This window comes from Polypterus senegalus, chromosome 12 (assembly GCF_016835505.1).
Source record: "Polypterus senegalus isolate Bchr_013 chromosome 12, ASM1683550v1, whole genome shotgun sequence".
Classification (NCBI taxonomy): domain Eukaryota; kingdom Metazoa; phylum Chordata; class Cladistia; order Polypteriformes; family Polypteridae; genus Polypterus; species Polypterus senegalus.
Window position 1 is genome coordinate 128,845,983 of NC_053165.1, and position 14,907 is coordinate 128,860,889.

Genomic DNA, 14,907 nt, shown 5'->3' on the forward strand with positions numbered 1-14,907 from the left:
CAATCCCTCCTAACCCATTAACAGCTGTGTTTGGGGTTCTTCCAGAGGGTCTTAAAGTGGAGAAAGACAAACAAACTGTGATTGCATTCACTACACTGTTGGCACGCAGACTTATTCTGATAAACTGGAAGAACCCAAACTCTCCTCTTTAAGTCAGTGGGAAACTGATGTGTTATATTATTTAAAATTGGAAAAAATCAAATACTCAGTTAGAGGATCTGTGCAGACTTTTTTCAAAACATGGCAGGATCTAATCAGTAATATTTTGAAATGATTTTATAAAGCACAGAGAATTTGTTGATTTAGGTATTTTTAAAAGCCTTAAATTTTACACCGTTTGGCTTGCTCTCTCTCTCAAGGGTGGGGATCGATCTGTTCTTAGCATAATTTTTTTTTTGTAAAACTTGATTGCTATGTATTGATTGTAATAAAATTAATAAATAAATAAATAAAAAAAAAAAAAAAGCTTTGCCTGCCGGATTGAGGACATTAGCATAAAAAGGATGGTACGTCCTCCTTTAGCAGGACGACTAGGAACTACATTTAACATAGAATACATAACTAGTAAACTGAGAAAATTTCTGGGTACTTGTGTACTAAACGGACGGACGGCATGACAAAGGAAAACAGAAGTTTTTCCCTCTACCCATTCTAGTGTTGGGCTCCGTGGGGGAGGTTTCACTGCCGTCTGTTTAGTACACAAGTACCAATTTCTGGAGAGTTTCAATTATCAGCCATTGAATTGCCATGGTAAAAAAATGACACGGTTAGAATCGGGCGTTGCGAACTCGAGTCCTTGCACTCTCCCCCCTTTAACCACTTGCCATAATTTCCTATAAAAAAATTATAAACACAAAAACCAATAAAGCTGATCTCCAATCGATGTGAACATTACAGCTCCCTATAAACTTAAGGCTAACTGGCTAACGACTTCTCAATGCCCCTATACGGTATTAGTGTGTGTGTGTGTGTGTGTGTGTGTGTCTTTGCAATTGCGGGGTTTCCCAGCCAGTGTTGTCCTTGCCTTGAAACATGACTGCACTAATGTGAGACTGGCAGCCCTGGTGAATTCGTTACCTCGTTTTAAATAGCCGTATCCTTCCTTTTATCCACTGGCAGCATATTTGAACACGTTATGATTTCTATACTTACTCTTAACCAAAAAAACGTTATGATTTCTATACTTAATCTTAACAAAACAAAAAAAAAAAAACGACTGTGTATGCACTCGCTCTCTCTGTGCTTCTGAACTTTAGCCACATATGGGCGGAGTCCTGGAGGTCAAAAGGACAGCTTCCGGGTTAGGATGGTTACTTGCTCTACATTGCCTCTCTGCCTGAAAGCGTGATGTTCGTTTCTAAGGTTGAGTGAGATGCCCCTTGTAATTTTTTGCGGCTTTCCCTGTAGCGGAAAGAGCCGCAGATCGGAAGAGTTAAAAGAGTATTTAACTGAGAAGACAGGTAGGAGAGTCTTTGTGCTCGGAGACGAGACGGCAGGAATTGACAAGAACTCAGTGTATTCAGGTGAGACCCGTGGAAGGTTTTACGTTTTCCAACTGACTTGTGTTTCTTGGCAGAAGCCTTAATTGTAGACGTATGCATTTTAATGAAGATTTGTAAGTACTGTTAAGCAAAGCAATGTATGGATGTATACTGCGGATGTCCAGTCTTTTCTTTTAACGGAGCGTTTTTCACAGACTGCAACATCACCTAAGGTGTACGTATTGTATCAGTGATTGCAACTTGACCCATCACCAAACCAACCACTGCCCACCTGCTTTGCTTTTCTGTGGAAAATTCCTAAGATATAAATTAGACCTTAATTTATTCAGGGTGGTATTTTATTTTTGCATAGATAAGAGTTAACAAATCCTTTTATAAAATGCATATACTTTTGCAATTCTCATTATTTGGATTCATCAAGTTAACCATCTACACATAATCCCCCCTCCCATATCACACAAGACATTTACATTTATTTTAGTCATTGTAACTTTTTTCTGTATCCCTTTGTTTAACTTAACAGAGAGACAATCTCGCTTGTTTTTTTTAAGTGTATTTTCCCATTGTGAACCCAGTATGTTCTTTAGTTGTACAATTTTTTACAAATATTGGTGACTTGAATTATTCCATAGACAAATCACAACAGGTTCATTTGGTTAGAAGTTGTCTGAAAATAGCTCCGTTATATGTGATGATGTATATATGCTCCAAAGCAGGCCAAGTGCCATCATAGATAATGAAAAGAGGAAAAAACTTACTACCCTTTTACTAAATAGCCACATTATAAATGCTGTAATAAGAATATCAATCCATTATCCAACCCGCTATATCCTAACTACAGGGTCATGGGGGGTCTGTTGGAGCCATTCGCAGCCAACACAGGGCCCAAAGCAGGAAACAAACCCCGGGCAGTCCGTCAGCCGTAATAAGAATATGTTATGCTAAAATAAGGAGTTTTCAGCTAGGGGCAGAGCATTGGGTCAACCATTGCACAGAGCCCCTTGAAATGCTGAGATCAAATTCCAGAATTTGAGTTCCCTGGAGCTAAAGGCAGATCTGAATCTGGAGTTCACAGTATACACCCTGGAATACAGGTACAGTTGTAAAAAGTTCTATATAGTAATGAGGGGCTATCCCACGTATGAAATTGTATGTGAGTTGAAAGATTTTAAAATCAGTTCTCGGTTTAATTGGAAGCCAAAGATGTGATTTAGGAAAGGGAGTACAGTATTATACTCCTGTTTCATTAGTTCTAAGCCCTTGCCACATATTGTTTGAAAATCTGTTTCAAGTAGCTGTAGGCCAGTAAGTTTATTATGCATTACAGATAAATTAATGGAAGCAGTTATTAAGGAAAAGATAGAGCAGCAGTATTAGAAAATACTCAACATGGATTCATAAAGGGAAGGGCACGTTTCACTAAAATGCTGGACATCTATGAAGAAGCAACAAACCAGGTGCATATGATATTTGTCTTGATTTTCAGAAGGCTTTTATTAAGGTCCAACATGAAAGGTTAGTGCTTAAACTAAAAGCATTAGAAATTGAACTGGGTACAAAATTGGCACAAACAAAAGGAAACAAATAGTTGTGGTGTAGTGAATGTAATAAACAATAATATTTATTTTTATAGCACCTAATTAGGTGATGTGCTGTTCCTGAGGAATCTGTGCTGGGGCTCTTGCTTTTTTTAATATGCATAAATGATCTGGACAAGAATATAATCAATAAGCTGGTTCATTTTAAAGGTGATACTAACCTAGGATGGATGGGCAGGGAAGTGTTACAGAGGTATTTGGATAGCATACAGTTTTGGGCAGATGAAATTTAATGTAGGTATACATAAAAGTATTATATATAGGATGTAATAATATGAATGACATTTGAATACACAAAGGGAGGTCTGAAGGTTGAAAGTACAGTAATCCCTCTTCGATCGTGGGGGTTGCGTTCCAGAACCCCCTGCAATAGATGAAAATCCGCGAAGTAGAAACCATATGTTTGTATGGTTATTTTTATATATTTAAGCCCTTATAAACTCTCCCACACACACTGTTAACATTATTAGAGCCCTCTAGACATGAAATAACACCCTTTAGTCAAAAGTTTAAACTGAGCTCCATGACAAGACAGAGATGACCGTTCTTTCTCACAATTAAAAGAATGCAAACATCTTCCTCTTCAAAGAATGCGTGTCAGGAGCAGAGAATGTCAGAGAGAGAGAGCAAGAGAAAAGCAAACAATCAATATCAATACATGCTTTTAAGTATGCCGAAGCACCGCAATAAAGCGGCATTTTGTAGAGGAGTGTCCATATCCTCTAGGCAAACCGCCCCTCTGCTCACACCCCCTCCATCAGGAGCAGAGATAGTCAGAGAGAGTGAGAGAGAACGAGAAAAGCAAACAATCACGCACCGCGCGGGAAGCATATTGTATATCATTGAGGAGTTTTATTTAATACGTAATATGTGCTCTGATTGGGTAGCTTCTAAGCCATCTGCCAATAGCGTCCCTTGTATGAAATCAACTGGGCAAACAAACTGAGGAAGCATGTACCATAAATTAAAAGACCCATTGTCCACGGAAATCCATGAACCAGCGAAAAATCTGTGATATATATATTTAGATATGCATTTAGATAGATATTACATTTAAAATCTGCGATGGAGTGAAGCCACGAAAGTCGAAGCGAGATATAGCGAGGGATTACTGTACATCTTATGAGAATGATGTAAGAGTCATAGTGGACTCATTGCTATCTACACCCAGACAGTGAATTGAAGTGAACAAGAAAGCTAAGAGGGTGTAAGGTTGTATGTCACACACTGTGGAGTGTAACTTCCATGGAGGTTATGGTTAAGTTCTGTTCCGCACTAGTGAGGCCTCACTTGGAGTATTGTGTTTACTTTTGGTCTCCATATTACAAAAAAAACAGGACTACAGAGTATGAGCTATGAGGAGAGATTAAAGGAATTAAACCTTTTTGGTTCAAGCAAACAGAAGTTAAGATGAGACATGATTGAATTGTTTTAAACTGTAAGAGTAATTACTACAGTGTATTTCATCCCAGTTGTTACTTTAAAATAAATTCTGCAGGAAGAATATGGGGACACAATTGTAAACTTAAAGGCTGATTTAACTCAAATGTTAGAAAGTTTATCTTCACACAAAGAACCATAGACACATTGAATAAATTACAAAGTAGTGTGCTGGAGAGTAGGACTTTAGGGATCTTTAAATTGTGACTTGATGTTATTTTGGACAATTAAGGTGAATAGGATGGATGAGTTTGTTGTGATGAATGCCCCATTCTCATCAAAACTTTTCAAACATTCTAAAGTAGGGTCTTTGCTGCTGTGTTTTGGGCAATATGAGTAATATAAATGACTAGCAAAATACCCGCACTTCGCAGCGGAGAAGTAGTGTGTTAAAGAAGCAATGAAAAAGAAAAGGAAACATTTTGAAAATAACGTAACATGATTGTCAATGTAATTGTTTTGTCACTGTTGTGAGTGATGAGTGTTGTTGTCATATATATATATATATATATATATATGCGTGGATATTATGAACTATCAGTATTTGTTCAAGTTCTATTTAAATTTTAAATAGAAGGAATTTTTTAGTCGACAGAAATATCTTTGGTAGGAATGGTAAAAACAGACAGGAATATTATTCCTGAATAAATCAACTCAAACCTTAAACAACTTATAATATTTTGCTCTCCATAAAAATATATCCTGTCTAAATTATACAAGTTAGAAATAAAGTAAACATTAAAAGAACAAACATTCAAATTTCTTTACTCTTATGTAATTTTATATAAAAATAAACTTAGATTTTAAATATCCCAAAAGATTTTGCTCTCCATAAAAATATATCCTGTCAAAATTATACAAATTCAAATATGAACATGCTGCATAACAAAACCTGGAAATATAAATAAAATGTGTTCCTTTCAGCAATAACAAATCAAATCATTCAGTTGTCTTTGCTCATATGTCATTTTAGAGCTGGACGCCTGGCATCTTTTTTTGGCCACAAGTTTGTTTATGTTTGGTGTGAGGTTCTGTGTTGTGGAGATTCTCAGGATGGATTGCAGGTGCTCATCAGTGAGGCGACTCCTGTGTGCTGTTTTGTTAGTCTTTATCACTGAGAAGAGCTTCTCACACAGATATGTGCTACCAAACATGCACAAGGTTCGAGCCGCATGTAGACGGATTTTTTTGTTCTTCAAAGTCACCAAAGCGCGTGCAAACTCAGTGCGCCAGTTTATCAGCAAAGTGCGATTTGGGAACACCGTAGTGACGACTTGGTTTAACATTACTTGGCAACAGGGAACGTGGGGCAAGGTGCACTGGTGCATTTGTGTCTCCCATAAAAGCAGCTTCACTTGAAATCACTTTGTGATTGTGCACGGGTAAAAACGCCCCGCTGAAGTGTCAGATTCTTATTTAATTATTCTGCTTTCTGTATCTTCTGCATTGCATTTAGGTTACCCTGATGTTTTGTCTCATAGTGCCGTCTTAGATTAAATTCTGTAATTACAGCCACATTAGCTCCACAAATGAGACACACGGGTTCAGTAAACATATACTCAGCCTCCCATCGGTTTTAAAGGCTCTATTTTCAGAATGAACTTTTCACTCCAGCATCGTGGTGAGCTAGCTTCGCAATAACTTGCAGCATCATAAGCTAGACTTGATTAACGCGTAAGTGTTGGCAAGGCAGCTGAAGCGCTGCATTATGGGATCTGTAGTTTATTGTGTTACCAGCGCTTCATATACCTGGGCCATTAATAACAATAATACAGTATATAAAATGATCTCGCGGGCTGGATATAATTACACGCCGGGCCGGATGTGGCCCGTGGCCCTTGAGTTTGACAAATATGGACTAAATAGAACTTGAAAAGATATATTTTTTGAAATGTGATCACAATTCAGATAGAGTTGACGCCGCACTACAGCCTGCATCCTCCCTCGCTCTTACTTTTTACCGCTCATCTAATGAATACACTGAGTATGGCTTTACCAAAACAATCATTGATGGCTTAATAAAGTATCCATTATTCGAGTATGTAGATCGGGATATATATATATATACCCGCATTGCAGCGAGAAGTAGTGTGTTAAAAAGCTAGAAAAGAAAAGGGAACATTTTAAAAATAACGTAACATGACTGTCAATATACAGTATTTGTTTTGTGAGTGTTACTGAGTGTTGCTGTCATCAAGGATTTGATTATCATTATTTCTTTCAATCAGGCTCGTATTTGTAGGATGTGTTGTGTTCAAGTTACATTCCGTGTTTGTCAATCGTTGTAAAGATGACAGGTTTCTTTCATCGATTCGTTTCTTACTGCATCAATAAACAGCTCGTCTTCTTCTTTATCTGAGACCTGACACACTGAATGCACGGGTTTTTGCATTTTTTTACACTGTCTTCCTTTAGCGGGACATTGACTTTTTCCACCGTGTGCTTTGTTTCCGCAGTAGCTGGATTTATGAATATGCTTATCAGACGCTTCATATTTTTGCTGCCTTTTCAATTGTGTAATTCAGTTTTGTTCAGCGCCTTTGGAACTGTTGTCTTTTATCTGTGCACTGCGCCAGTTCACGTGAGCCGCTCGGTGTACATGCATCGAAGGTTCCCAGCTGTGCTGGTGCCATCTCATGCTATGTTCGTGGCTGTATTTAATGTTACCTTAGTCCTGGCACTTAAAACTTTCTCTCGCAGTTTCGCTGAATTTGTGTCAAACACCACCCTGACATCTCATCTTCCTCTCCATAAACACAGTCCTTCACCCGTGAATATTTAGTGGGAGTTTGCTATTGGATTGCCGCTGACGGACGGCCTTATATGGGCAGGCACTAAATTACAAACGCCAGCAGCAGCCTGTCTATGAACTTAATTTAAAGTGTAGGTTTACATCGCTTTGTTTCCGAAGTAGCAGAACTCATGAACATGGTTGTATATGTCACTCGCTCGCTTCTTATTGTTTCGCTGCCTTCTCAGTTATATAATGCATGTTTTCTTGAGCGCTTTTTTGAGGTCTTCCTGGTTTTCTATGTACTGCGTGATTACGTAGGAGGCGTGATGATGTCACACGAAACTCCGCCCCCACGGCGTTCAAGCTCATCTCCATTACAGTAAATGGAGAAAAACAGCTTCCAGTTATGACCATTACGTGTAGAATTTCGATATAAAACCTACCCAACTTTTGTAAGGAAGCTGTAAGGAATGAACCTGCCAAATTACAGCCTTCCACCCACACGGGAAGTTGGAGAATTAGTGATGAGTGAGTGAGTGAGTGAGGGCTTTGCCTTTTATTAGTATAGATTCAAACAGCCATCTCTGCATGAATGAACTAGAATACAAGATCATGTAGCTATACAAATTTCCTTAATTTGGCAAAATTTATTAGTTGGAGAAAGACCAGAATTATACCAGCGGATGGTGGAAAAAGTCATACATTAATTTTTGATGGATTCAGCCAAACAGATAATTTATAAAGCTTAGGCGCTCCGGCCCCTGCAAGCTTCGCTTGCCCACCCCCGTATTTGGTTTACCGGATATACAATTTAAAGAGATTGTTATTTTAATGGGAATTGTTACACATGCATTATTTTCACTTTAAATTTTGTAAAAACAATACTTGTTGTTTATTTCCGTTTCCGGGCGTGGTTACATCTCTTTTACGCAGGACGTATAACGCTGCACGCATTGTGAAGGGGGTGTGGCTGAACGCATGCTAAGGAGATGCCGTCGGATCATCTGCTGTCTTTCTGTTGCTGCTGCTGCTGTTGCGCTGCCCATCGATCATTTTAAAGCCTGTACAGCCGCATTGTGAAGAGGGGGGTTTAGAGTGGCTGAACGTACGCAAGGAGAATCCGTTGGATCATCTGCTGGCTTTCTACTGCTGGCAAGCTGTGTGTTTTGCTTGTCACTTGTTGTTTTAACAGCTGGGAGCAAGTTAAAGTGTCTCTCACTGACTTCAAATTGTCTTCCAAGAAGATCATATCTCTTCTCCCTAGTCTGCCTCCCCAAGATTTTTTTTTAATAATAGAGAGAAATATTAATCTGCCTATAAATAGGAGACATAAACAATGTTAGATCGAAAACAATACTTTATATTTACAGCCAACACGTTACACTGTTCCTTCTCGGCAATGGACGTCAGAGCTGCCATTGACCCAGGATCCTTATGTTTGCATTTAAGTCATTTTTATAAAGCTGTCCCCTAAGTTACATGCAGTATGATGTGCTTTTGCATTCAGTAGGTATTTATTGTTTAAAGCTGTTTGTATGGCATGCATCTAGATTTTAAAATTACAGAAACCACATGTATTTAACAGTGAATTAGATTAGGTTTGCTAATACAGTAATTGTATTCTGTGTTCAAATGATTGATTTAAATATTTTTATTTCTCTTCTATGAGACAGATTCACAGAAAGAAAAGAGTTTAAGAGGAGTTTTAAAGTCTGAAGTGGAGAGGTATGTGATTTTTCAGGTTTGCATTTTGTGTCCAATATTTGAAGAAGACAAAAGGGCAGTGTAAATCAGTGGGCTTTTCCTTATTTTAATGTGTCTGAAACCAGGACCTTAATATACATACTAACTGAAGGAAATTTGAGAACTCTTACTTTTTATACTAGTTACCTTCTATCAGTCTATGGTTTTAGATTGTGGAAAATAGCCATGACATACTGACCTACACTTTTTATGGGCAGGAGTTTAATAAAATAACATTTTGATCTCTGGTCAGTGTTACAGTAGTAACTGTTGCTATAAAAAATATTTGCCTCTCCTATTATCCCAGTTTTTGCATGGTTTACACAATTAATGGCCTGAGACCTTTAGAAAAAAATGTAGTTCTAGAGAAAGGGAACCTTCATGAACACACAATACAGTTTTTAAATCATTACTTTTTTATTCAAAGAACAACCATATCCAACACCAATGTTACCCTTGGGGAAAAAGTAACTACCTTCAGATATATAACATTTTTTTTTTTTTTTTACAAGAGTACATGTAAAGACCTGCCTAAGAAAGAAACAAATAGTAACATAATAAACTCCTAATGCCTCAGTGCTTTAAAGAAAAAAATAGTATGACAAAAGATTTTAGGTTTTAAAATTCTGTCTTACGGCATAACCCAATAATGCTTTAGCTTCAGGTTTATGGACAGAAGACCAGACATTCTCTTTAAGAATATTCTGATAAAGTTCAGAATGTATAGTTTCTTCAGCAATGGCAATTTTTCTATTTCTGAGACCGCTAAGCATCCCTACACCTTCACACTGATATGATGATGTTAGTGTGGAACACAGTATTTGCTTTAAGATAGACACAATGGAACCTGTGCCATCCAAAGAATTCTTCTTTTGACTTCTTCAAAAGAACATTATTCCAGAAGGCCTTTGAATCATCCATGTATTTCTTTGGAAATGCAAGACGAGCACTGGTGTTATTCTTGCATAGTAGAGGTTAATGCCATGCTACTCTCCAATAAATATCAATTCTGCTTAGTCTCTTAGGTATCACAGAGGCATGAACACTGACATTAGCTGAAGCCTGCTGTTGTTTTAGGATACTCTGTGACTTCTTGAATGAAGTGTTGCTGTGCCCTTTGTGTAATTTTAGTAGGCTGACCTTATTTGGGAAGATTTACCACTGTTCCAAATGGTCTCCATTTCAAGGCAACAGCTCTCACTGTGGAGTCCCATAGATTTATATATGGTCTTGTAACACTTTTCTAGGTATTTATATTAAGACTTAGATCTTTGCTGACAGCTTTGCAAGGCTGTTATTTTTATGTACTGTATAATCTTGCTTGTATTAATGTAAATGTAGCTACTCACAGCACACATAAGATATATAGTACAGTTTTATGTAGATTTTACTCCCTTAATTTAAACTGATTTAAACCAATTACATAAAATTTCATAAATTGTGGGTAAGAGATTATTCAATCACCATAGCCTAAAAGAAAAAAGCAAGCGAACCACTGACATCTTGTGGACAAGCATGATCACTTGTGGTGGTTTACTTAAACTACTGCTTTTGGGTGAGATTTAACCTCTACAGTAAATTTGTTTTTAAAACTTATATGAACAACTAAATGATACACCTGTAATCCAGAGTTGCACATGACCCAATAATGTTCCATGCACACTAGAATCAAGAGTACTTCATTGACTTAAAACCTTACTCTAATAAACAGATTTGTCATTCACGGTGCACCATCCAGGTTCAGCCATAGATGAGGCACCATCCAATTGCAGGGTGCAATCACACTGTGCCACTGGGCCAATTTTAAAGTTGCCAAATAACGTAACCTGTACATCTTTAAATTGCAAAGTGAAAACTATAATACCTGAAGGAAGACCCATAAAGATACAGGGAAACATGCAATCTACCTCCTAGCAGGGTTATAATGATTTTTGGATTGTAATACTGTTGTTCCTACGTGTTTTCAGTAGTCAAAAAAAAAAAAAATATATATATATATATATATATATATATATACACATATATATATACATATACATACATATATATATATATATATATATATATATATATACTGCTCAAAAGAATTAAAGGAACACTTTCTAATCAGAGTATAGCATAAAGTCAATGAAACTTATGGGATATTAATCTGGTCAGTTAAGTAGCAGAGGGGGTTGTTAATCAGTTTCAGCTGATGTGGTGTTAATGAAATTAATAACAGATGCACTAGAGGGGCAACAATGAGATGACCCCCAAAACAGGAATGGTTTAACAGGTGGAGGCCACTGACATTTTTCCCTCCTCATCTTTTCTGACTGTTTCTTCACTAGTTTTGCATTTGGCTACAGTCAGTGTCACTACTGGTAGCATGAGGCGATACCTGGACCCTAAAGAGGTTGCACAGGTAGTCCAACTTCTCCAGGATGGCACATCAATACGTGTCATTGCCAGAAGGTTTGCTGTGTCTCCCTGCACAGTCTCAAGGGCATGGAGGAGATTCTAGGAGACGAGCAGTTACTCTAGGAGAGCTGGAGAGGGCCATAGAAGGTCCATAACCCATCAGCAGGACCAGTATCTGCTCCTTTGGGCAAGGAGGAACAGGATGAGCACTGCCAGAGCCCTACAAAATGACCTCCAGCAGGCCACTGGTGTGAATGTCTCTGACCAAACAACCAGAAAGACTTCATGAGGGTGACCCAAGGGCCCCATGTCCTCTAATGGGCCCTGAGCTCACTGCCCAGCAGCATGCAGCTCGATTGGCATTCGCCATAGAATACCAGAATTGGCAGATGCACCACTGGTGCCCTGTGCTTTTTACAGATGAGAGCAGGTTCACCCTGAGCACGTGACAGAAGTGAAAGGGTCTGGAGAAGCCATGGAGAACATTATGCTGCCTGTAACATCATTCAGCATGAGCAGTTTGGTGGTGGGTTAATGATTGTCTGGGGAGGCATATCCATGGAGGGTCACACAGACCGCTACAGGCTTGACAAAGGCACCTTGGCTGCCATTAGGTATCAGGATGAAATCCTTGGACCCATTGTCAGACCCTATGCTGGTACAGTGGCTCCTGGTGCACGACAATTCCTGGCCTCATGTGGTGAGAGTATGCAGGCAGTTCCTGGAGGATGAAGGAACTGATACCATTGACTGGCCACCACACTTTCCTGACCTAAATCCAATAGAACACCTCTAGGACATTATGTTTTGGTCCATCCAATGCCACCAGGTTGCACCTCAGACTGTCCAGGAGCTCAGTGATGCCCTGGTCCAGATCTGGGAGGAGATCCCCCACAACACCATCTGTCATCTCATTAGAAGCATGCACCGATGTTGTCAGGCATATATACAAGAACACAGGGGCCATGCAAAGTGCTGCGTACAATTTTGAGTTGCTGCAATTAAATTTTGGCAAAATGGACTAGCCTGTGACACTGTGATTTTTGGGGCATCTTTGAATTCAGGGCTCTGTAGGTTGATCATTTTCATTTCCATCAAACGATGTGGCATCCTTTCGTTCCTAACATATTACCCAGTCTATATCAGTATAGATATCCAGGAGGATTTCTTTTTCCCATTGAGATCTGATGTGTTTTCAAAGTGTTCCTTTAATTTTTTTGAGCAGTATATATTTCTATTCTTGTTTGTCCTGCTTACACTTCAAAACCGGTCCCGCCCACACGCAGCCTACACGGCATTTCTCGATTCCTATTTGTCGTCTTCCATGTCCTGCACTATACTGGCCTGCTGAGCGTATTACGTTCAGCGTAATACATTTAACAAGTACTCGAGGTGCTGCCACAACGGTAAAGTAGCTTTACCACCTTTGCGGGAACCACCTGTCTTTATAACAGCTTTTTACACAGCGAACATCAGAAGCTTAAAAATTATCGTGAACACATTTGAGAATAGAACTCTTCTCTAGCGTTTTCTTCCATGGGTGCATTGATAACTCGACCTCCTGGCCACGGACCATACTGTTTTAAAATACACGGGCAAATTTATCACCAGATCTCTCCATTATGCGCTAACACTTCTACCTCTCCAGGATATGGACAGTTGTATGTTTTTGACACAGTGCAAGCTAATGCAGTACGCTTACAAAATAAAGCAAATTCTGCATGCAGCGAAAATTTACATCTCCAGCTAGATTCTATGCTCAGAACCATCAACCCCTTCGCTAAATCATACAAACACATGCATGAAATCGCTGAATCCAATCCAACAGCATCTGTAAGAATGGTTTTCAAGGAAAACCCTAGGCAGGATTTACGACGATACAATGCCCCGACATTGCAGCGATTTTCATCGGAGAAGATGGCAAAACGCCTGCTGAAAAGGACATTTGCATCTATCCCATGCGCAACTCCTGTAAACAGATTTCCACCTTCAATATGAATTGCGATCCTATGGTTTACCCACTGTTATTCCCTTACGGAGACATTGGCTGGCACAAAGATTTACAACATGTTCCCGATAAAAAACCGCCAAGCGAATAAGGCTTACTCAATGCCAGTTTTACATGTACAGATTAGCAGTGAGGAATATATTTAGTATTTTGCAGTCCAGCGACAAACTATTCCAACAGTACGTTGTAGATACGTATGTTAAAACAGATGGCGCACGTCTCAACTATCTCAGATTACATCAAGATCTGCACATGGAACAATACAATGTTTGAATGCAGATGCACTGCAAGCAAGCGCTGAAAATAACAACGAACGTGTAGGCAAAATGATCATATTACCGTCCGCATTTCCAGGAAGTCCAAGATACATGCAACAAATCTATCAGGATGCCATGGCCATAGTAAGTAAATTCGGAAAGTCTTATTTATTTATCACTTTCACATGTAATCCTACTTGGCCAGAAATTCTACATGCACACTGTGTCTTTCAAGAAGTATTTATTTCTTCTTGATTTCCGAATTCCTTTCTCACCGTTTTCCGTTCCTATTCTTACACCGCCGTATGCTACAGCGGGTATCGGCTAGTTCTTTATAAAATGTTGCCAAAAATGAACCCAGCACCCACCCCAATCTGCCCCCTTCATCCAAGATTAAATTCAAGTGCGAGAGTGTTTTCAAATCTAATGAACTGAAATCACAAAGAATTTATCTTTCGTGTTATAAAAGCATTGTGTGTGAAAAGCAGGCAAACATGGTGATTGCATTATATAAATAAAATGTACTATTGTTAAGTAATATAGTTAATGCCACATCATTAAAAACAGTACTGTTTTCTTGTATGTTGCTGTTGTATCGTCAAAAGGTGTGGCTCAGTTTGAGTGTTCATTGTTCATTTTTGCCCACTCTAGTTTAAGAAAAAAGTGATTGCCGTTTATGCAATGTAATGTGTCACCTATTTTGTACAAGGAAATTTATTATACTGTTAGCTGCTTTAGGACAGGGAACTGTATAGACAGAGCTTACTTCATAGTCTGCTAATAGTGGAAATATGTCCATTTGAATCTTTACATTTGCATTTGAAACACTTGCTGAAATAATTGGTGTCACTAGAATGTATGGTGGAGAGGTGTGAAGATATCTCAAAGGTTAAATTTATTATTCGTGGTGTCAATGGAGGAGTGACCTCAGATGTATGGAATGGACATTTGAAATGTAAAATAGGCTGGCAAAAAATAAATACTGCCTTGGGCATGTGGTAAGAGTAGAGCTAATCTAGTGGTGGAAAAGGAAAAGCGACATTTTCTGGAATGACAAAACTATAGGTATAGACCTGCAAAATATCATCAATTTGTTTTTAATTTTCTGACCAGAAATATAATACAGTGACGCTTTTTTATCAACAGTAGGTAGATGAATTACTAACAAGATCAACTTAAAAAAAAAAAACTTTAATAAAAAGCTTAGGTCACAAAAAAGCAGTTT

The 14,907-nt window shown here is 38.5% G+C and overlaps 1 protein-coding gene across 1 annotated transcript in view; it reads left to right on the forward strand.

Moving 5' to 3' along the window:
- Positions 1-1,281: 1,281 nt before the first annotated feature.
- Positions 1,282-14,907, forward strand: part of kti12 (KTI12 chromatin associated homolog) — a 56,010-nt gene continuing 42,384 nt past the window's right edge. Inside the window, exons 1-2 of the mRNA XM_039773415.1 lie at positions 1,282-1,523; positions 8,948-8,999. Of these exons, the coding sequence (XP_039629349.1) occupies positions 1,373-1,523; positions 8,948-8,999 (203 nt within the window). The 5' untranslated portion in view covers positions 1,282-1,372. The remainder of the gene's footprint in view (positions 1,524-8,947; positions 9,000-14,907) is intronic.